This window comes from Festucalex cinctus, chromosome 12 (assembly GCF_051991245.1).
Source record: "Festucalex cinctus isolate MCC-2025b chromosome 12, RoL_Fcin_1.0, whole genome shotgun sequence".
Taxonomy (NCBI): Eukaryota; Metazoa; Chordata; class Actinopteri; order Syngnathiformes; family Syngnathidae; genus Festucalex; species Festucalex cinctus.
Window position 1 is genome coordinate 12,114,433 of NC_135422.1, and position 22,041 is coordinate 12,136,473.

At 39.5% G+C, this 22,041-nt stretch overlaps 1 protein-coding gene across 1 annotated transcript in view; it reads right to left on the reverse strand.

The window, feature by feature from the left end:
- LOC144031564 (CDAN1-interacting nuclease 1-like) overlaps positions 1-22,041 on the reverse strand; it is a 64,199-nt gene that overhangs the window by 15,835 nt on the left and 26,323 nt on the right. The window contains exons 7-11 of the mRNA XM_077538848.1: positions 18,351-18,430; positions 18,116-18,165; positions 16,658-16,725; positions 14,603-14,668; positions 14,344-14,449 (exon numbers count right to left, since the gene is read on the reverse strand). Coding sequence (XP_077394974.1) covers positions 14,344-14,449; positions 14,603-14,668; positions 16,658-16,725; positions 18,116-18,165; positions 18,351-18,430 — 370 coding nt within the window. The remainder of the gene's footprint in view (positions 1-14,343; positions 14,450-14,602; positions 14,669-16,657; positions 16,726-18,115; positions 18,166-18,350; positions 18,431-22,041) is intronic.

Here is a 22,041-nt window from a genome sequence, read left to right on the forward strand (position 1 = left end):
GAGCTCTTTGTCGTGATGTCGTCGAATACCTGCGCTATACAGTGCAGTGCAAAAATATAAGCATTATTCTCAAACTCCTATTTATTTATTTATTTATTTTTGCATGATACTGTGAATTCAAAGAAAACAACAGTCCTGCAATATGTTCTCATATCATGTTGACACTTTTTTTTTTTTTTTTTTAAATTGAGTCTAGGATAGTCGCTAAAAGTCATCATTGAACGATCGAAACAAACAAAAACAAAAACGTGTTATAGCCAAGAGATGCTATGGAATATCTTGTGAATCAAACCTAATTCACATCAATGGGGAAGATTAAAAACGGAACCATACCATTATAAAATATGTGGGTTATTGCAGAACAGGCAGCATTAGCGATATTTGCTAATCTTCAGAAAAAAAAAATAAAAATCATGGATCGCAAACCACATACATCAATATACTAATGAATAATTAATAAATAAACAAACATAATACTGGAGCAAAAGTAAACAAAAAATACATGAACCCCAATAGATCAAATGGGACTTCTGATAAACAATAAAATAAAATAAACACAACATACATTTGAAAACTGAATGTACGCATAAATATATAATAAATTAATTTACAATTAATCATTAATAAAACACTAAAAGCAGATCTTACTGTAGAGTGAAAGATTTTAAAAAGTCATAAAGTCAGTTTTGAGTAAAAATAACACATTCCACCCCCAGAAAAGTTTAATGAATCGAGGATTTGCCAGAGATGTGAAATTCCAATTAGTGTTGCCATAAATCTATAGGCCTCCACCTCAATAAAGGCAAGCTCCGAAACCATAAAAAAATAAAATAAAATACTTGCGTACCAACACGGCACCATTTGCATACATTTTTGATTTCGGATTTCCTGGCTATTTAAATATGCGGTTAGAAATAGCGCGGCGCTGCCTCTTGCGCTGTCACGCTGCACACTCACGCTGTCATTGGCCCTGATAGAACTCGCGCGCTTCAAAGGCGGCTTTGCAGCGGCGCGGAGAACGAGCAAATATTTGAATTGCAAAAACACCTCATCTTCCGAGGGGAGCAAATTCAAGACAACTTTTTAAGGAGTTCGAGACAAACCAACCCCCACCCACTGCAACCTCTAGGAAGCTCACCCCACTGCACACAGCGCGGAAAACATATTCACAGCGTAAGCACTCCCCTGGCTAATTTACCATATCCAAATTTGTGTAATGGGATATGACACATTCTACAGGGGATTGAGAGGGGGGGGAGAAACTTTAATACGAGGAGAGAACCGTAAAATGTTTAAGCTTGCCTTGTATATAAATGAAATCCACCACCCAAATCCAGGTTCTCAGACAAGCTGACATGGGTTTGATTATAGAATGAAGTGTAATTAGATGCTTAAGTTCTCCAGAGAGGTCTTTCAGCGATCCTTAGATTCTATACAAACACGTTACACCTCAAGACTTTACATATGTTCACTCAAGATAAATGTTAGAGCGCTTCCAGCTAAAGAGAAAATGTCCAAAAATAATCTGGATCGTAAATCAACAGTGCGGCTTATTGGTTTTCTGAAAGTACGATCCCAAGCGTTTGATGCCAGGATAAATAGCGCAGTTAAGCCAAGGAAGTAAAAGTCGAGGCATGAAGGCCACGGACAACCTTAACATCAATAAATAGTCATCGTCAGACATCTAAGAAAATATTCTCGCAACAAGGGAGACACTCATCTCCCGTCTTTATGATGAGACACATCTGCAAAACTTGAATCCAAGCTTTTAGGAGTCAGCAGTTTTTCATCATGCTTAATATGCCTGAATATTTTCTTGCTGTTTATCATCACTAAATCATGTCCTAATGATAGAGAGTAAAGGAGTGGTTGGCGGATGAATTAGTTCTTGATCTGGACCAGCACCAATTTTCATCCCTCAGCCAAAGGACCTGCTCATTTTATGTTAGCTTTGTTTAAGGATAATCAACAAATAGCAAAGAGCAGGGTTCTTATTCTCATTTTCTTGTAGATATGCACATAGATGTTTTTGGATTGGGTGTTTTATTTTTGTTAGCTGCTCATGTACAGTTTTCTGTTAAAGGGAAATGTCACATTAGTTGTACAAGTAACGGCTTATTTCATAGTATATCGTCTCTGTTGGGCCAAAACCTCCAATGTCCAAATTTGGACTTTTCCCACATTTTTTCACAGATGTGTATTCTTGTGACGTCCATATGTGGGTCTCGTATTTTGGGGCTCAGGTGAGAGAGTGGTCGTCTCCTAAGCTGAAGGCTGTGGGTTGCATCCTCAAGTCCTTGTGACCATGTCAAAGTGTTGGAAAAGTGATTATTTTGGACATGTGAGGATTCGCCACTCCTCACACGCACTGGTTAGTTAAATACTGCATCTATGTATATTGCTATGCAATGCCAAAACAACAAAACCCACCTAACCATGACCAGCCCAATGTGAAGGCCTGTAATACAGAAAACGCTGGGCTTAACATGGCAGACCAACAATATCATAATTAGCAGAGCAAAACGGTAACAAAAATATTCAGTTTAGTCTATACTGCAAGTTGATTAGTGCACAAATCACAACACCAATGAGCCTTTTGCGGCCCTTTCCCAGCATGTAGACAACATGGAGACAGGTTTGAGCCGAAATCAAATGTGAATGATGAATAGCTTTACTGCACAATGACCTCTGTCACTGGGCTCTTGCCCTAAATCAATGCTCAGCGATAAGGGGCCCCACGCTAGCACTCACCTTGGTATGTTCGCCAGCAGACCTTATCTGCGGCTCGAGGAAGTTTGAGTAATAACTAAAGACAAGCCACAACAAAACCCAACCCCACCTTGTCAAACATCATTTACAATGTATAAGCCCTTATTTCCAGCTTTGTGGCTGTTAAGAAAAGAATTATATGAAAGCCACAGACATTTGGGGAGTGCCTCAAACCTTTGCAGTTTGTTGTTATTTTATCGAGGACTACAAGGAAACATAAGAAGGGGATGCTAGCACAACAATGATATCTATTTTTTTTTTTTTTTCGTTTCACAGGCAAACAGTATGCTGAAGTGAACAAAAATTCGAATGATTCATTTTTGCCAAAATGTTAAATGGGGTGATAAATAAAAAAAAGTCTTGAACGACTTCATTAAGATGACACAATTTTTGCATACTAAATCCAGAAAAAAATACAATAAATCAAAGTACATCTGAATAGTAATGGAATTTTACAAGAGGAGTCCGTGATCAGATAATAAAGACTTTGCCTTTTTGACACAGTGTAGCATGTAGCTCATTATCCAAGTTCATTTTTGATAATTCCTTGCTAATTGATTGCAAACAGTTTTATGTTAATAATAGTCACGAGGTGGCTTAATGTTTAATGCAAGTGGAACAACAGCTGCTTTGATAGTCAGAAAAACTTAAATATTTTGTTTGTTCTGTACAATTTGTCATCTTTTGTACGATTAAACCTAAAAATAACTGTTTCCCACTGTTCATTATGGTAATACAGGGGAAAAAACCCAAAACAAACTCGCATGGCAGGATAAAATTACACTTTCGTCAAGACAGAGCTAAGCAAAAAAAAAAACTGCAAATGTTAAGTTGTAAATGACTAAAAGAATAATGGATTTTGATCTAAGGGCCATTACAAAGACTGACCAAGTAATGTTGAGTAAATAAATACTGCCTTGCATGCAGCGAATGTCCATGCACACCCAAAATGATTATGGTAATTACTGTTGTGTGAGAAGTAACAGGGAGGAGGCCGACAATGAGCAAAACAAAAAGAGCTGAGGTTTACAAGATTTGGAACTCCAAGACTTACATGTGTTTTCTAATTGGAATACATGTGATGACGTGTTTATGCGTGTGTGAGAAGCAGACAGCGGCGAGAGCTAGCATGCTTCCAGGCAGTCGCATCAAAACGGTGGAGGGAGACCAAACATGACATCAAACGTCGCAATTAGCTGACCCCTTTTCCCCGGAGTCACAGTTTGAAATGGCCTGCTTTTAAAAGCGTGATTAAAATATGTTTGCTTTCTTATTCAAAATGACATTTGACAAGGTTAGCAATATTTCAACTAACTGCAAAAACATTCTTGTGGCCGTAATCCTTTACTTTTTTTCCACTGCGGAGCAGGGGCGCAGGTAACCTCCAAGTGAGTTTCCCATGAACTCATAGCTACAATTTTGGAAAGAAAACCGCTGGGAGGGAAGAAGAAAAAGCGTGTTTTGTTTCACCCGCACAGTTGAAGCTAAATGTTTTACAATGATTATTCAGGGAATTTGACCCCCCTTTTATTAAGTCATTTCGGTAACCACCAGCTCCATGCTTGCACGGGGCACAGAGACTGTCAGCAGCTCAGCGGATCAAGTTCCTCAAACTGTTAAACCCCCTCATCACCAAATTAGGAGAGGTGTATTCCACAGTCTAGTGGTCAGTCCAAAAAAGACTAAAAGTAAGTTGATGCTAGCTAATGGTGCCTTTCACAGGCATTACATAAAACTACAAGCATAAAACTTGGAATTGAAGTGGAGACTACAAAGACCAATGTTTAAATGGAGTGTGTAGGCATGGAGTCTTGACAAAACAAGATGCAGATAAGCGGTGATTCATGGGCCGGGATCAGTAACAGTCCCTATGAAGTTAATGGTTTTCACATCCACTCTAGTCAAAGGAGAAGAAAATGTGAAGTGTCAGGCTCGGACAGTGAGCCAGGCCGGGCTTTTGCGGCAGCTGGGTTCAAAAACGGCGGTGGCACTTTGGATCAGAGGCCTTTTCGCCAGACAGCTCAATGCTGCCGCTTTCACTTACAACCTCCAACCAAATCAGTGTTGTCATTTAAAGCGCATGGTCATCATGGAAGAGACAGATTCCACGTTTAACACTGAAGATTCTCTCAGAGTGAATTATATCGCTATAGCTCAAAATGAACAGCAAATTTCTTTGGCGTCTCGATGACAGACATTTGTAGAGGGGTGATGCAAAGGCCCTTCTTGTAAACAGATTCGTTGAAAGCCCATAAAGATAGTTACAATCAGAAAGTCTCTGATCGAGGCCAAGTGGATCAGGGACGAGGCAGCATTCATCCACCTATCTAGTTTCGATACTACTTATCCTGTTTGTGGTCATTGACTTTGGTGCGAGAGGCCTACTACATCTGGGACTAGTCATCAGTCAGTTGCAGGGCATACATAGATACAGACAACCATTAACTCTCACGTTCACACAGTTCCTGAGTGGGGACTGAACCCACACTACTTGCACCAAGTCAGGCTAATGTACCACTACACCATCAGTCACTAGCATGCAGCAGAAAAAAGTGACATGTACAAAATTTAATATGGCATTATTGTTTTTAGAACGACGGATACTTTGGAGACAAATTTGTAAAGCTCATGGCGCTTGTATATTTACCCTCACAATTGATGAGCATAATCAGAAGGTCAGCACTTGGACACAGGCTACTCATGTGTCTTTGATTACACACTCCCACTAAGAGAGACGCAGGCAGCAAGGTTTAAGCTATCAGGCAATCAGACGGCGGACAGACGTGAAACTCAAAACAGAGGCAGTTTGAGAGGAGAGGGCTGCCTGAGAAGAAGAAAAAAAAAAGATGACTGGAAATGGGTCCTGACGAAGGTCTTTAACAAATGCCAGGCCAGTGAGGAAAGACTCAGATGTGCTTGTATTTCTTTCAGTGTCTAGCAACAAGGTCCTGAAGAGAATTAATTGTGAAATATCATACAAAAACAAATACCTCTTCTTCTGGCCTTTAAAATCCGTTACTTACGGTATGTCAATCAAAAACGACTGCCATGAACTACAATCAGATAAAGGTCCAACACATGGAAACAAAAAATCCCAACCCTATATCAAAGCTATTCCGGTTGAGTGATGAGGTCATCCGAAGACCGAAAGTTTTGAAAATCCTCGTCTAAGCAAAAATGAGGAATGATGGATGGAAATTCAAAACAGCATCACAGCATTTGACATTACTTATTGTGGGGCATGGATTGATTTTAAGGTGTTTTATGGTTCTGTGGTTTTACAACTGCTTAGAATTATTGTTATTGTATAGGATCATCTCAGTTAATGGCTGCTTGGGAGCTATGCCAATAAAAAAAAAAGTAGGAACAGAGGAAAAAGGAAGACAAATTTCAGAATATCAAAAGCTTGCTATAAATCAGCAAGAGCCTTTAATCAGGATATTTTTGTTAAAAGCAGAAATCCACTCTGAATGAGGAAACCACCAAAATATATATGCATGCCTAGCTTAACCAGGGAATTACATTTCCTCCAATGATATCTTCCTTCTATATCATCATTGATTGCATGGAATGTAATACCTCAACAATGGATCATTTGTAAAAGGTGTGGAAGGAGGTAGGAAAACTACAACTGGAAAAAAAAGAGCAAAACTAACTAGGGTTGGGATAAAAAAAACAAAAACACACACACACACACAAAAAACAAGGTTATGTGTGGGACAGTGGACCTATAAAAAGGAGCCTGCTGTCTAGGTTATCTATAAGAAAACACTTATCACAAGCCAGCAGCCCTGCACAGTGACTGATGGGCCTCCACAGAGCACGAGTACCGGCGCATTATCTGGTACACACAGAGCGGCTCTTTAAACACAAAAGGCAGAAATATGAAGCATTGTTTCCTTGGTCTGTCATTTGGTACAAAACAACGTATTTGCTGCACCGTCTCAAATAGAACGGCCCAAACATTGGTAGACAACATGGAAATTTAAACCTAGATAAGGAGCCAAATAATTTATGATCTCGGAGTTAAAGACTTGCATGTGCACCTTCTTCGGATATTCTGATTATGTAGTAATTTTTACACAACTTTGTGTATTTGTGTAATAGTCTGTGACATGTTAATAAATTAGTGTCGTTGCTTATTGCATTGTATTTGTTATATTTTCCCCTTCGTAGGGCTGGGCCAAGATAATTGATGACTTGATTGTTAAAAATAAGAATGTTAAATGTTTGGAATTAATTTCCGCGTAATCATCTTAAAAAAAAAAAAAAAAAATAGAAAGAAAGAAAGATGCAAAGAGGGTGCAGTGCTTGGTTGCATCCAGCTGAAGCACTGTTGGTTTATGCATAACTAATTTAAAAAAAAAAATAATTACTGGTAAGCTACAGCTATAGACAACAGCTCGGGGCAGTATTGTTGTGTTTAATACAACTCTGGATTGGAAACAATAATTCAGAACATTCAGAGAGAAAATCTCCAATACTGATAAATAATCCTTCATTTCCCACATTAAACCTTAATTTTCCTCACACTCAAGTAAATTCAGTCCTCTTGAGCTTCGTATTTTCTCATGACATGATTCATCTGGAATTTCTTGGTTCAGTCCTTCCTCCAGTCCAGGTTACGGGACAACAATACTGAAATTATGGTCCAAAATCAGGGACTACTGTATTTACATATATTGTGATGAACTTGCTTAAATTAGATTTGCTGTCAGTGAACATGAAGAGTTGGATACAACTAGATAGTGATATTATAACAATTAACACAATAACCCTACAAAACACATTATAAGCACTATTTTTTTCAAACAGAAGGGAATTTATATTTGAGAAAAAAAAACTGTGCAATATGACAAATTTTGGATGTGTGGTTTAAAAAATATTAAGTGGTTTTGGGGGAAAGTAATAAGAAAAAAACATTGCATGATTAGAGGTCAATGAAACATGGTTCTATATAACAAATAAATAGCATGCTTTTTTCAAATAGATAAAATCGGACAGACGTGATATGATTAACAAAATTAAACCACTACATAAATAGGGGGGAAATATAAGGAAACATACACAACATACTGTACACAATTTGGGAATTTGTGCCCCCCATAGTATATCAATTCTAAACACAAACAAACCAAATCTGCTGTTGTAAACAGGAAAATGCATAGAAAATACTCACGATGAAAACCTATACTAAAGTCACACTTTCAGCATAAAAATATTGGTCTAAGCCCAGCGGGGCACAGCATGAAAAAAGAAATCTGAGGTGAAGAAGTGTTTCTCTGTGATTCTGATGTTATACATTGTGAAAGCTGACAAAAAACATGGACATTCATCTTTTCAAAAAGTTCCAGTGCCCAAAAAAGAAAAAGAAAAAAGGAATTCACAGCGCTGACACTCTCGCACCTCATTTTACTTGAGGCTTTCTTCTCCATCTCACAGCTTCACGGCCAAGCAGGAGGACAGGAGGAGGGATATATGCACCACCGAGATGCCACTTTCTCTACCGCGCCATTCTTGTGCGTGGCGGCCATGTCAAAACCGACTCTGAGTCTCAATGCTAAATGACAAATTTGGATAATTCACACATATGACCTTACTTATATAAATGGTAGACATGGAGGGCTTAACTAAAGCTAAATCCCGAGGCTGCTGGAGAGACCTGAGAGTGCGGATTACACCGCGGATGCCTTAAACAATGTGCCCAAATGTGCATCCTTAAAAGCATGAAATCCTTGAAGCATCACAGCTTACTTGTCATTTGGAGTTAATACTCCAGGATTCCTGTGCAGAAGGGTGGGCGACGGCATTGCACTTCTGTGTGCCGTGGCGCCTCAAAACAAACACTTGCAAAGCCCTAAAGGAACTAGCATTGTGGAGACCCATTTCCCCCCCAACCCCCTTTTTTTTCTCTGGCTGTGGATATTCTATGAGAGGATGTCATAACAAAGGAAACAATAAAAGAGGCCACGTTCCTGCACAGCATGGGGTGCCCATAACTATAAATAAGAGGAAAGCAATGTCACATGTGCTTATGCTTTATCAGTGGAGCTAATAATGCTGCCTTCACAAATAAATAGGACTTTATTAATATTTTTAATTTTCCTTGCATATGGCTCTTTTGCTTATTTGCTTGGTAGAAATAATAGGGCGAAGATGGTCATGACACATGACATTTCGAGGTTACGAATGGCACACAAACTATTTTGCGTAAACTAGTCATCATGAAGCAGAATGATGATTACTACCCTATTTACTATTTGATTTGATTGTTTTATATGTATGGCCTAAAAGTGTTTTTTTTCATAAATATTTACTGTAATCATGACTTTAATAGTGCCTTAGCATTGTTTATTCATAGACTTAGCGATGTACAAAATGCACTGCAGCCATAGGAACAGAACTCCACTGTAATAATTATGTCTACTGCAGTGGTATTCAAACTCAAATTGTAAAGGGACAGTCAGGCAACATGCAGTAATACTGTAATAATTAAAACAACATGTCATTTAATCTCAAAACAACAACAACAATTTGAGCTAAATTAAATATCGCTTACATTTCTACAAATAAAATAAACAGGTGAATAAAACTTGTGCAATGTGACTTATCAAACCTGAGATGTTTGTCTTGGCTGATATTGTGCATTTATTTAAATAGTGCATCTTGTAGTTAGGTGCAAACCAGAAGGGCTAACTTGGAGTCAGTCACAAGAAGGAGTCATGCCATGTCACCTATGACAAAACTCCTTTTCAGTTCACATTTTCGTGCTGGGAAGCTCACTGTGACAATTGCAGCTGCACTGTCCCCAAATAATTTAGCAGGTGTACTGTCCCAAGTTTTAATCACAATACTGCACAGGCTGAGCACATAACTCTTAATTGCCACCACTCTGTATAAAATAAATCCAACAAAGCTGAGCTCTTATGCAGCGTCCCCAAAACTAATTTATATTCCATTTAATTATATGTTTATGTTTGTTTCTTCCATTAACACTCCCTATTCCATCACTTTAAAGTTCATTTTGCTCAGGGTGCTCTTACAAATTCCTACCTACAGTGCAAATAAATAAATAAATAAATAAATAAATAAATAAATAAATAAATAAGCAGTTCCGATAATGTATGAATAAATAAATAATTTAGAAAACTGGAGTGGAAAAACTGGACATTATGTGCAAATATGAAATATTTTGTCCATATATTTGAATTTTCTTGATTTTGGTTGCTTCAAATGTTCATTTTCTCTCCGATTTTTTGTTGTGGCTGGACACAGAACTTGCAGGTGTGACACTGTCACCCTAGAAGTGCTGGGACCTGTCCTCGGGGACGCCTTGTCACGTCCAGCCACATTGAATCAAAAGCAGTGGTCACGGTCTTTGGGTGATCTCTCGCTGTGTCTCAGGTGACATCTCCTATCTACGCTAGCGCTAGGATGACCCAGTTGCACAAAATATAACCCAACCAAACAAATATAATATTCTATCTTTAACTAACTCTGGCTTTTGGAACAAGTCAGCAATGATTTTCTCAGGCCCCCATCATTACCTTCAGGTAATAGAGTACTAAGCTATTTGGAAAAGTAAAAAAAAAAAAACATGATAGGCATGTCCATTAAAATAGGACAATGTTGAATCAAGAAATTAAATTGCTTCAATTGACAGGCATTAACGGAATTAGCGCGGCAAAACCCATAGCGTGCGGTTTCCGACCGTAATTGGAAAAAGTTCACAAAGATCAGAAGCGGTGTAATTGCAGCTGTCAACTCATAACGAGCATCACAGACACCGTTCTGTCTCATTGTTAGCCAACATGTCAGTGAGCAGATTAATAACATGACAAGTTTCTTATAATTCATAGTTTGAAAACAAAGTACAGGAAGTAAAAAAAAAATAAAAATTGTAACTGACACACTTTCAGACCTTCAGAGTCTTTTGGTAGGATTTAGTTGTCAGAATACCCCAAGGATCAATAATTTTATTTCACATTCAACTTTAGTTAACAGATTTGTTGAATGTGAGACAGTTCCACCCTATAGTAAATTGTTTCTATTAACACAATTTCTTAAGGGTGGAAAAAATACCAGAAGCATCCATGAAATGACTGTGTTCCATCCTAGCATTTCCAAAGCATGTATAAAATAAATAAATACAAATGCATGTTTGCACCTGAACACATTTCCAGGTGGTCAAGACAGATGATGTATTAAGGTAAACCCAAAGTCTTAACCCCTGCTTCATATGAGGGAGAAATGAGGCATACTGTACCATTATATTGTTATCAATCATTTTTTTGTGGACGCCTGACAGCTCCTTATCAGAGCTAACCTTTTCACGCCTCTGTTAAGGGAGCCAACGTCCAACATTTGCAGTTTACAAATCTCACAGCTGACGGAGTTTGGGGGGTTGGTGGCATCTATGGACTGGTCACCATGGGGATAAATGTGAAGAAAAGATGAAACATTTATTCTTTTAATCTACTATGCAATGACTCAAAGCTATTTTGTGCCAGTTCTCACATTAAATTCTGTTTAGCATTATTGATTTTTTTCATTCTGTACTACTGCACTAGGGAAGGCAATTAAATACTACATAGATCTTTCATACTTAATGGGTGGACTTTGTCAGAAGATGCATATCGTTAGACTTAAAAACAAATAAAAGGAAGATTAAGGTACAAAAGAAAGACAGGCAGCTCAATTGCCCTTGTGGTTTGTGAGGTACGATGATAATGTCCGTTGTTTTAGCATTTTGATTGATTCCATTGAGCGATGCAGTGCACCAGGGGTTAGCACTATTGCAATGCTGGTGCCCCATATTTGTCCTTAAAAAAATAAAAATAAAAATAAGATTCAACCAGATATTCCCAATGGTCTGTTTGAAAGGCAGCCTTTTTAGGGGTGGAGGCTGGTAATCACATTCATTAGTCAACAGAATTGTTATGACCATGATAAAATGGGTATAAAATACAGTATGTGCATAGTAACAGCCTTGCAATAGGAACTGCTATGTTATGGGTTGCTATGGGTATGAATACAATATGAATTTAGAGTTATGCGTCTTTAGTGTATTACCACATCGTGCTGCAAATGCCGAACAGAACTGAGGTTTGTTTAGTGGGAGACATGCAGTGTAAAAAAGAAGAAGAGCATGAAGAAGAGGAGGCAGCAAAGATCCCCCACAAAACTCCAGTAATCACAATTGTTGGACTGCTTTTTATACAGCAATTTTATCAATACCATATGGTGCCCAAAGCGCTTTATATTGCCTCAAATTTACCCATTCACACACACATTCACAAACTGGTGATCGGCTGCTGTCATGCAGGGCCTGCCACATCGACTGGGAGCAACTCGGGGTTCAGTGTCTTGCTCAAGGACACTTTGACATGGCCACCAGGGGTGAGGACCGAACCCACAACCTCATGGGTGAGAGACCACCACTCTGCCACTGAGACATGCCACCCCATGCCACGGAGCAGAGAGATTACAGTTTATCCCTGTGAGTAATGTTGTATGCTTTGACTGGTGAAATAGTCTTTGTTTCCTTATGGTGATAATATATGAAAGGATACATTATCCACTTCTCTCAAAATACTTGAGGCTCATTATGTGCTTAATATTCACCAGCAGGTGAATAATTCTTATGCAACTCTGATCGTTGGGTGAGATAGATAACTCAATTATCTGAACATCCGTCAGAGCAGAGGGGCTCGTCGGCTCTGAAACGCCACCAGCCAAGATAGATAGCTGAACGACGCCAATAGCCGCCACTTCGGCCGCCTCATTCGGGCACTGGGCTTGAACAGGCCGTTTGATTCCACACGAACATTTTTCCAGTCATTTTTCCCCAGCTTTTCCTCCTCTTTCTTTGGAGCATTGCACGTGAAGCATCATTACCCCTCACTCCACTGAAGAGGGGTTCATTATAGGGTTAGTGTGTTGGCAAGACTATTGTTTGGATGATAAATGTAGTTGGTTAGAGCTTTGGAGAGAAAATTACTTGTTTTTTTTCTCCCCCTCTTCTTTCGACAAAACCACGTTCCCAGAGCACCCCTTATTTTTCGAAACCAAGAGCAATTAACACAAAGGACGAAGCAGCTCGGTTAAACCAAAGAGGGAATTTGGGTAAATAAGCAAATCAGTGGATGTGTCAATCAAGGGCAATGAAGTAATCACAAAGTCTGCTGTGGATTCTTTTTAAAAAAAATAAATAAATAAATAAAAGCTCCAGGGTTTGTAGAAATCTGAAGCAAAAAGGATTGGACAAACAACCTAAACATCAGCCCTTTAGGGCTCGTTTCTCTGTTTATACGATCAAGCACTGACCCAAAATGACATAAATACCTGTGACGATGATGTAAAAGGTCTAACGACGAATGGAAAGTGATTTCACATTTTGAAATGTCAACATTAAATGTCAATTAAAAAGTAACGGCTGCTGGATAAGGTTGGGACTGACAGTTTTACATTTCTGTTCTGACACAACAATGTGTATCTGATCGGGCTTCAGGCTGACTTGATGGGATCTACATTGTCAGTTGTCTAATACACTTGGACAAGGCTGTGCCACAGAATATCAATGAAAGACACCTCCGGGCTATATATGTAAGGCTCAGGATAACCCTAACCTTCCAATCAGCATGTAAGTATCATGATGGTTTGACCTACGGGTAACTGGCTGCGCTGTGATAAAAGATGCAAACCAAAGAGCCTTTCTTCAATCCAAACCAAACAAGAAAGAAGACTGAAGAAAATCTATTTTTGGTCTGCTTCTCTTGCTAGCTCTACTACTACTGCTCATGCAAACTCTTGTCACTGTTATATCAATTTAGTTTAAAAATTGAGACAGACTCATTAGCTTTTGTTGTCCTCTGATTTGTTTTGAGGTATTCAATGAGGCCAATTGAAGACGGGAATTGAAAAAACATGTCCCTTTCAACCGCATTGCACCTTTTCCCATGGCACCAGTTAGGGCTGTTGGGATGACTATAGTAATTGATTAGTCAGTTGGTAAGAATCAAGACAAGCATCAGCAAGGTCTAATCAAGTTTAGACATCCGTCCGGCACAGCTGTAAAACTATGCTGACGTTGTTACTTGCTGTGTCTCCTTTCAACAGAGTTGTCATGGATTGATTTCTCTGTTTGAATTGATGGTGCATTTTATCACAGTCGGTCAAAGAAATTTGTCAAAACACCCATGACTAGCAGAAGGAAGTTCAAATTATGTGTATATTTTATATTTTGCATATTTTGCAGTATGTATTGAAATGATGTGTGCTGTCATTTCTTGGGACCAATACATTTCACATTTATTTCCATTTTATATTAATTTACAGATATATTCAGGATAAAACATTAGGGGAACCATCAATATGTGAGCCGCTACTACTTTTGTTATGCATTTACAGTACGGACATCAGAAGAGTCCAAGAGTTTATATGAGTCGTAACAAAGAAGCCGGTTAAAACAATAAAGTAACAAACAATAAAAGAAAGAACAAGATAAAAACAGCAAAAGAGGACATTAGAAAATGAAATGAAATGTAAAAGGAGAATCTGGAAACAAAGACTGACCTGTTCCAGTAGCTCCAAAACTGTTCGTTGAGATAGGTGCGGTGACTGTGGTCATCTCCAAATGATGCTTTGCTCTCAATCCAATGAATAATGTGTCCCTCCACAGCTTTCCATGAACACAGATAAACATCAAGTCATACCACCAAAATCATTACCATTCATATTTGCACCAACTACATAGTTCAATTTAGTCTCAGTTCAATAGTTCAATTTAACAAAAGAGAATTCACATGAAGAAAATGGTGAAAAACATACTAACCGACTGGAACCTCCAGGATGATATCAGGTGTTTTGTCATAACCTTTAGCCCTCAGTTGGTTTTCATCTAAAACAAAGGGCAGATGAGTTGATTTTGAATCATCTTTGATTGCACAAGATCGGTCCAAAGGTTTCACCAATACTTTGTTTGCAAAGTTTCCATGGTGTGAAGTGTAATATTTTCAACAATTGCTGTGTATTTGCTGTCTTTGCACAAAAACGCTGAAGCTCCAGTTTGTAGTTTGGTGAAGCTTCATAAAATATATAGCGAGGGGACAAGGTTGGCATTATAGCCTGAGTAAGCCCGACCCCGATCCTCACAGACTGCAGCCATTGTCCTTGACTTTTTGCACACTTCAGCCATTATCCGCACAACACCTGATTTCTCCATTAAATCTCGGGCTGACCAGGTCATTCGGTTCCAAGGGCCTGCCTCTTTGTCTCCAGTCAAGCTCGACTAATGGGGCACGGAGGAGAATTGAGAAGAGATGGAGGGTGCTGGTGTCAGTAAAGAGGCAGCATCAGCCAAGGATGGAGAAAGAGGAGCCGAAAGTGAGGTCAGAGGGGCTGCCAGAGGCCTGTGGTGCACGGGGGGCATCCTGGGCTCTGCTAATGTGTCTGCACCAGGAAAGGGGGCCGCTATTTGCCGCGGCTGGGCTGTTGACATTGTCATGTGGCTCTGATCGCCTTTTTACACCACCTTTGATTAAAATTAATGGTCCGTCCCTGCTGTTGGGTAGCTTATTTCCAATCCATTTATCAACTGGGGTGAGGTTGCCTCAGTGGCCCTCGTGCCCTCTGACAGTTTTAGAACAGTCCTCTGTATAGCCGTGAAGAAAGGTCAACACCGCGGGTCCAAATAAATGATGTGGTCTTAATGACACAAGGAATGACTTTCATCCTTCACTCACCTGACCTATGGGATGATGATGATGGGATGGGGGTGGGAGAGAGGGGAAGCGGGGGTTAAATAATAACTTCCCCAATTTCACACATGGACACTGCACCTTGATTAACATTGGTTGGGGCAAATTCATAATTCCAAATCTAGAACCGGGCACAGTGGAAACTACTTTGTCGGCGCTGACTAAACAAAAGACTTTATACTGATGTTCATGTGAGGTTCATCGTAGTACCACAAACAGCATGTGTCGTTAATTTTCCAGACGTCCTCATGACTAAATTTGGGGAGGTCATGTACAGGACCGCCATGACTGGGTTTGGGGAGGGAATTCTTTAAAATCACAATTTAGCATCACACATTTGTCTAAGAAACCAGATACCGACTGGTGCTAACCTGGACAAATTCAACAGTCGAAATTTGCTAAATATGGGACAATGTAATAGAGAAAAAGCTGTCATTGGATACTGTCAGGGCTGGCGTCTTCATCACACCCAACGGGTTTGATGATGATCAAGATTTTCCTTTTTCCTGGTGAATGAAAATTGAGAAAATGATCGTCACCATTCTCCACCCACGGTAGAGTAAGGCTGAAATTCTTTGTAATTCAGCATTGTGCATCTGTCTTGGATACCTGATTACAACAGACACATTTGGGAGGCTCCCGGGGAAGATTTTGTCAAAGTACAAGTCTTGAATACAGCCCACAATGGCGGCTTCAAACCAAAATGGAAAATTTCATGTCTCGGCCACTTTTTCATATGTTGTTTTGTCCACAAATACATAAATACAGTGTCCATTGGTGAAATGGTGTCAGAGGATACTTTCTTCTAACTTTTTGGGGAACAGCATTGCGTAAGTATTGGTGGGGCATGGGAAAGTTCGGTACCTTTACAATAAACATTTTATCACCAGGTTTGACAAAATTAATGACCTTGAAATAGAACTGATGACAGTACAACTTAGTATATGCTTGTCATCAGGAGGGAGATTACACTTTTACTAACATGAAGCTATTAGCAATAAAATTACACATCCATTTTGCAGTAATCAATCATAAACAGGTCTTTATTTACAAACCCTGCAACAAAGGCTACAATTGAATGACAACTGCAATTTTATAGAAGAGGGTTTAAAGGTCAAATGACGACTTACCCAGAAAGGATAAATTCTTCTCCTTGAGTTTGTCACAGAGTAACACCTCATGCTCTTGGCCAATAGCACTGTGGGTACAGAGTCAAGGATTGCAAAAGCAATTGTCTACGAAAGCACAAAATATATGCAGTATAAGCAAATAATAAGAAACATTATTTGTGTACAAAACCATTGCTTTTCCTGCTTTGACATGTGTGTTACGAAACCTATTGTGTATTACGCAACGTAAAAGTCGTTTCTCTTCATGCAACTTACTAATCCAAAGCACAAGTTCACAATCAAGTTTTCTGGTCATCCTCAATCAGCACTCATATGAAATCTCTGAAGTGCATTTCTTTAATAAGGAATTGGAAGGAGAGGCTGAAATTGTTCCATAACGTACATACATAACATATCACAACTTAAATCTGTCGTAACGTAACAGCATAATCATACTTTCTTAGTTTGAATTATTAATTATGGACCTTGGAATGTGAAACGAGATCAGTGAAATTACTGCATAGAGAAGGTGAATGGTGGCCCATTACATGAATTGGGTAATTGTGCTACCCAACCAAGTGATGAGTCAGCTTTGCATTTCATAGTTGTATGCCTGAATCATTATTGAGGCAATAAAAAACCCTTTGTCAGTATTGCTTTAGTTTGAGTCACAAAATCAAAAAGTGTTAGCATCATATAAATTGTTCTAATTGACTTTCATAAAAAACTAATTTTCTCTGCTTTTTGGTCAGAAACTGGTGTTTTGAGGAAACCAGCCCACTGATTACAAAAGAGGAAAAAGTAGAAACAAACATTTTCCTCTGGTGAAAGAAGTGTCTCTACTCTTTCTTTCAGTAGATCTGATGCCCAGATTGTATCAGAACACATTATTTTATTCGGTCTTCAAATATCAGTAAAAATGCTCTAAAACGGCTGGCAATATGAGGAACTCTTCATTGAAAAACTAGTCGTGGATGAGTTAATCAAATAATCACTGATTATACATGTATAATTGAACTTGAAATAAATAATACTTGGAGTAAGCATGTTTCAATTTAGTTAATTTGTCATGTGAATGTTGATCTGGACTGTCTAAGTGACTAATTCTATCCATGCTGGAAAAATGTGATCTGAACTCTCCATGGTGCTGAACTGTATTTGACTGATGACAAAAGAAAGTAAGAATATTCATATGATACAAGGAAGCCAGCTGGGAGTAATACCATTTGCTTTCATTCAATACCACCAAACTCATCTTTTTTTTCCCCTCTCTTTACGCCGATCCACCTGGTGAGCATGGGCATTTAGAATCCCAGCCATCCTACATCTCCCTCTACATCCTGTATCATTTGCAGTAGAGGGATGGCAAACGCTTTCTCCGTGAAGCAGAACTTTTATGTGGGGTGAAGGCAGACACATCTCATCCCCTTCAATAGCTCCTCGTCAATTTCAAGCTTAAAATTTTATGGGATAGGATACTGTTTGATGCAGTCTACCAGTGGTCCATAACAGCAGTCGTTTACTGTGCACTGAGGAGAGGGGGGGGGGGGGGGGGGGGATAGAAATATTACAGCATGTGGGGAGAGAGCGAGAGAGAGAGAGAGAGAGAGAGAGAGAGAGAGAGAGGTGAGAGAAGGAATGCTATACAGTAAGGAGCAAGGAGTAAATATGGGGATTCAGATAGTTGTTGGATGCAACAAAACTAAGAACTTACTTGGTATACGTTCTTGGCCAAGGTTTGGTCTGGTATTAACGATGGTTCCTTGAGCATACTGTTGAGGACTGATTTAGAGGCTGTGAAGAAGAAGAGGACAAAACAGAATGACAAACATGATGATGCGCATAAAAGTAAAGTTGAATAAAAATCAATATACATTTTAAAAAAAACAAAACACACATATATAAAAAAAAACATGAACGTGCATTTTCTTCACTACCAAACTGAAAATGGTCCTGGTTTTTGAAATAGGGATAAAAAAAAAAAAAAAAAAGAAAACATACAGTTAACTGAATTAAACTTCCTAGTGCTGGATTAGCAGACTACTCCATTAAAAAACAGCCACTTGGCATCTATACAGGTCTTCAATAGGTAAATGTTTCAGTCCAGAGCACAGGAGCTCCATGCAGTTTATCTGTTACAAACGCCGGCTGTTCTACATGTCTCATCCCCATTCTTACTCTACTAACAATATAAATCAGACAGCAAAGCCTGCCGGATGGGTTTCCCTGGGTACCGCAACTGGAGAGAGAGGAAAAGAGAGCCAGAAAAAACCCCTTAAATCATTTCTTAAAAAGATTTGGATTAAATGGATTGTAACATTGTGTGACGAAATGGCGGAGGCGCGCCATTTTAGTGATCTACAGTATATATACAGACGCGTGCTCCTGACAGGCTCGCCGTATTACAGACAATACATGGGAATGTTTCAATTCACATTTCAGGCATGGATGGCCCCTGGAACAACACTGCAGAGAATCCCTTGCTTATTTAGAAAATTGTGTATGGAGAACATCCAAACTGACAAAAACTGAATGGCTCAACCTGTTTGATGGTCTTTTACGGGTTTTCTAGCTGTGAGGAGGACGAGCACTGCTTCGAGCACTCATCTACGGAATAAAGAAAGCATGGTGGAAAAGGGACGCCGCCTTAAGCACTCCCTCCTTGCTGACACCTCTTTTATTTGTGCTACCTTCTCTGTTTTAGCCTCACCCTCCAGCTCATAACCCCACACACTCCCTCTCAGAACTGCCAAGGACCGGCTTTATTTCTTTGCTCATTTCTCTCCGAGGTTGGTCCCTTTTTCTTTTTTTCCCCCTCCTCGGCGGATCCATACCACACTCCCGAGCAGGAAAGAGGGGTTGTAATTTCCCCTTGAGTTAGGACACCTCATGACAAATGATAATGGGTAATCAATAAAGCAGGGGAAATATGAGGCGGCAAACTTTATGAAGCCAGGAGACGTATTACTTCACAGACAACACTGTTTTCCCTTAACAAAGTCACTACTCGAGTGTGCCTAATAATCTGAAGGAAAATCAAAGGAGCTGCAACCACATCAGCAATATTGGCAACTTATTCTACTTTAATGGCATTTGGATTGATTTTTTTCCACCCCTCGTCCTAATGGTCCTTTTATAGATTTGACGCTGCTTCTGCAAAACAGTCATGTGTATTAAACCTCCCTGAAGGCTAACGGTAGCCATTAAAGCCCTTGTCTCACTAGTGCTCATAATTGGAGGTTTGACCACCACCACAATTTGGTCTCACATAACGCACACAAATACACACTTCAGTAACAGGCTATTATCCCTCTCAGTCCCCTAAGATTGTTTTGTACAGTGAACTTCCAAAGTCCAATACTTGAGCACTCGAAGTTGCCTTAAAGGAGACATTCTATGCATTTTTTTTCACAATTTAAAACAGGCATTTTAATAACATGTCTGTAATTTTTGACAAACTTTTATCAAAATACCCTAAGGATGAAGAATTACACCTCAATGAAATATTACTGCCTCGTGCAAATAAACCCCCTGATCATCCCGCCCCCTCTACTGAGGGGCCAACGTTGAGTGTGGTTTTCATTACCATGGCAACCTGAATAGAGCTAGGGTCTACAATGGTGCAAACGGCTTATATTTGTGGATGGAAGTGGTGAACCACAGTGTAAAGAAAACAAGATTCATAAAAACATTATTTGCATTTTCAGTCGTGGAGGCAGCACTTTATTGCCGAGCCGCCAAATTAGACATGTATTTGCCAAAATACACAGCGGATCAAGAATGATCTCCATTTTAAGCCAACACTCGTCCTGTCCTCTCTACTGAGGTGCCTGTGTCTTTACGGCTTTTTTTTGTGACAAGGTGAGCAACCTCTACTTGAGCGCACAGATAGACAGACAGACGGGCAGAGCGAGCGAGTGAGAGAGCGAGAGCGAGAGAGAGAGAGATATGGGGTGTAGTGTTCATAAAACACATATTCGATTTTCACTGTTGGAGGCAGCACTTCAACACCAAGCCACTAACTTAACACTTGTTAATTAGCGGATCCGTGCTCGTGGCGAATGAAGAGAACACACAGGAAAAAAACAAATATAAAGTAATTAAATGATGATTCAAATTCAGACAGATCAAAGAATGAGAGGTCAATATTGTCAGTGTCTGGAAGATTTCTACTTCCTATTTTTTTTGCTATTCCCAGACTCTCCTGCCAGAGCTGCTATTGATCAACTTTTTATCAACAAAAGACTTTCATTTGGAACTTCATGTATGCGAGTCTATCGTATTAGTGCTGTTTGATAAGAAGGAACACTGAGTTAAGACAGATACTGCTACATTAGCTTACGATGCTGTCATTGAATGGCAAGCTACAATATGATTATAACCTGAAAAGGTAGCGGTAGAAAGGTTACATTACATTAGTGATTATTTCATTATGTGCTTGTGTGAAACCCACTTTTTTTTTTTACCACCTAACATGCACATTTTTTTGGAATGTGGGAGGAAGCCTGGGTACTTGCAGAACTGCAAGCAATATAGACAAACAACACTTCACACCTAGATTCACGATCCACAATCATAAAATACTGTCGACACAGGACCATTTGTCTTTAATTCCGCACAAATCTGTGGTTCACGAGTGTCACGGTCAACTTTGGTGGTTCCGCTACATTTTGGTGACTCATCACAATACGGGTTGCTCTTCTCCTCCTGCTAGATACATATATTTTTTTGCTGTAGTGGGGTTAAAAATAGCCATAAAGAAGATAACCTTGGCGCTGACATTGTGGAATTCCAGCCAAGCATCGACGTGATGAAAATCGAAGGCCAGGCCGCTAATAAATCACCATGCTTTTAAAATGAATTTACCCTAATGCTCATTCATCACGCGCTGTAATACCTTTGCAGGCCCTGGCTCGGTTTCGATGGTGTGCACAAACACAGCAGTAAATAACAACAGGGCGCCCGCGTCCCTCGCATCGCTGCAGCTTCCGACATCAGCATACATTAAAAGACGCCCCCGCCTTGCACTGCATCGCTCCTCCATGACATTCTGAGCTCATCTCTGGAGCAAGAGCACACACATGCACGCGCACACACACTACAAGCAACGACATACATAAAATAGAGGAATATAAAAAGCACAATCTGAAGAGCACCAGACACAGAGAACAAAGCCCTGCAGCGCATATTTGCCCCCTTGTAAACATTCACCAAATTTACAGTAATTGTCCCGCGTTGGTATAAATTGTGACTAAGGCGCCGTATCGCACCTTCAGCATCTGAACATGGCAAGAACAGAGAAGGAGGGAAAACAACAAATACGACGCTACGCCTCCATTGGGATTTGCTAAACAAATCAGGAGGCTGCGTTGGTATATAAAACTCCAAAAGAAGACGAGCTAACA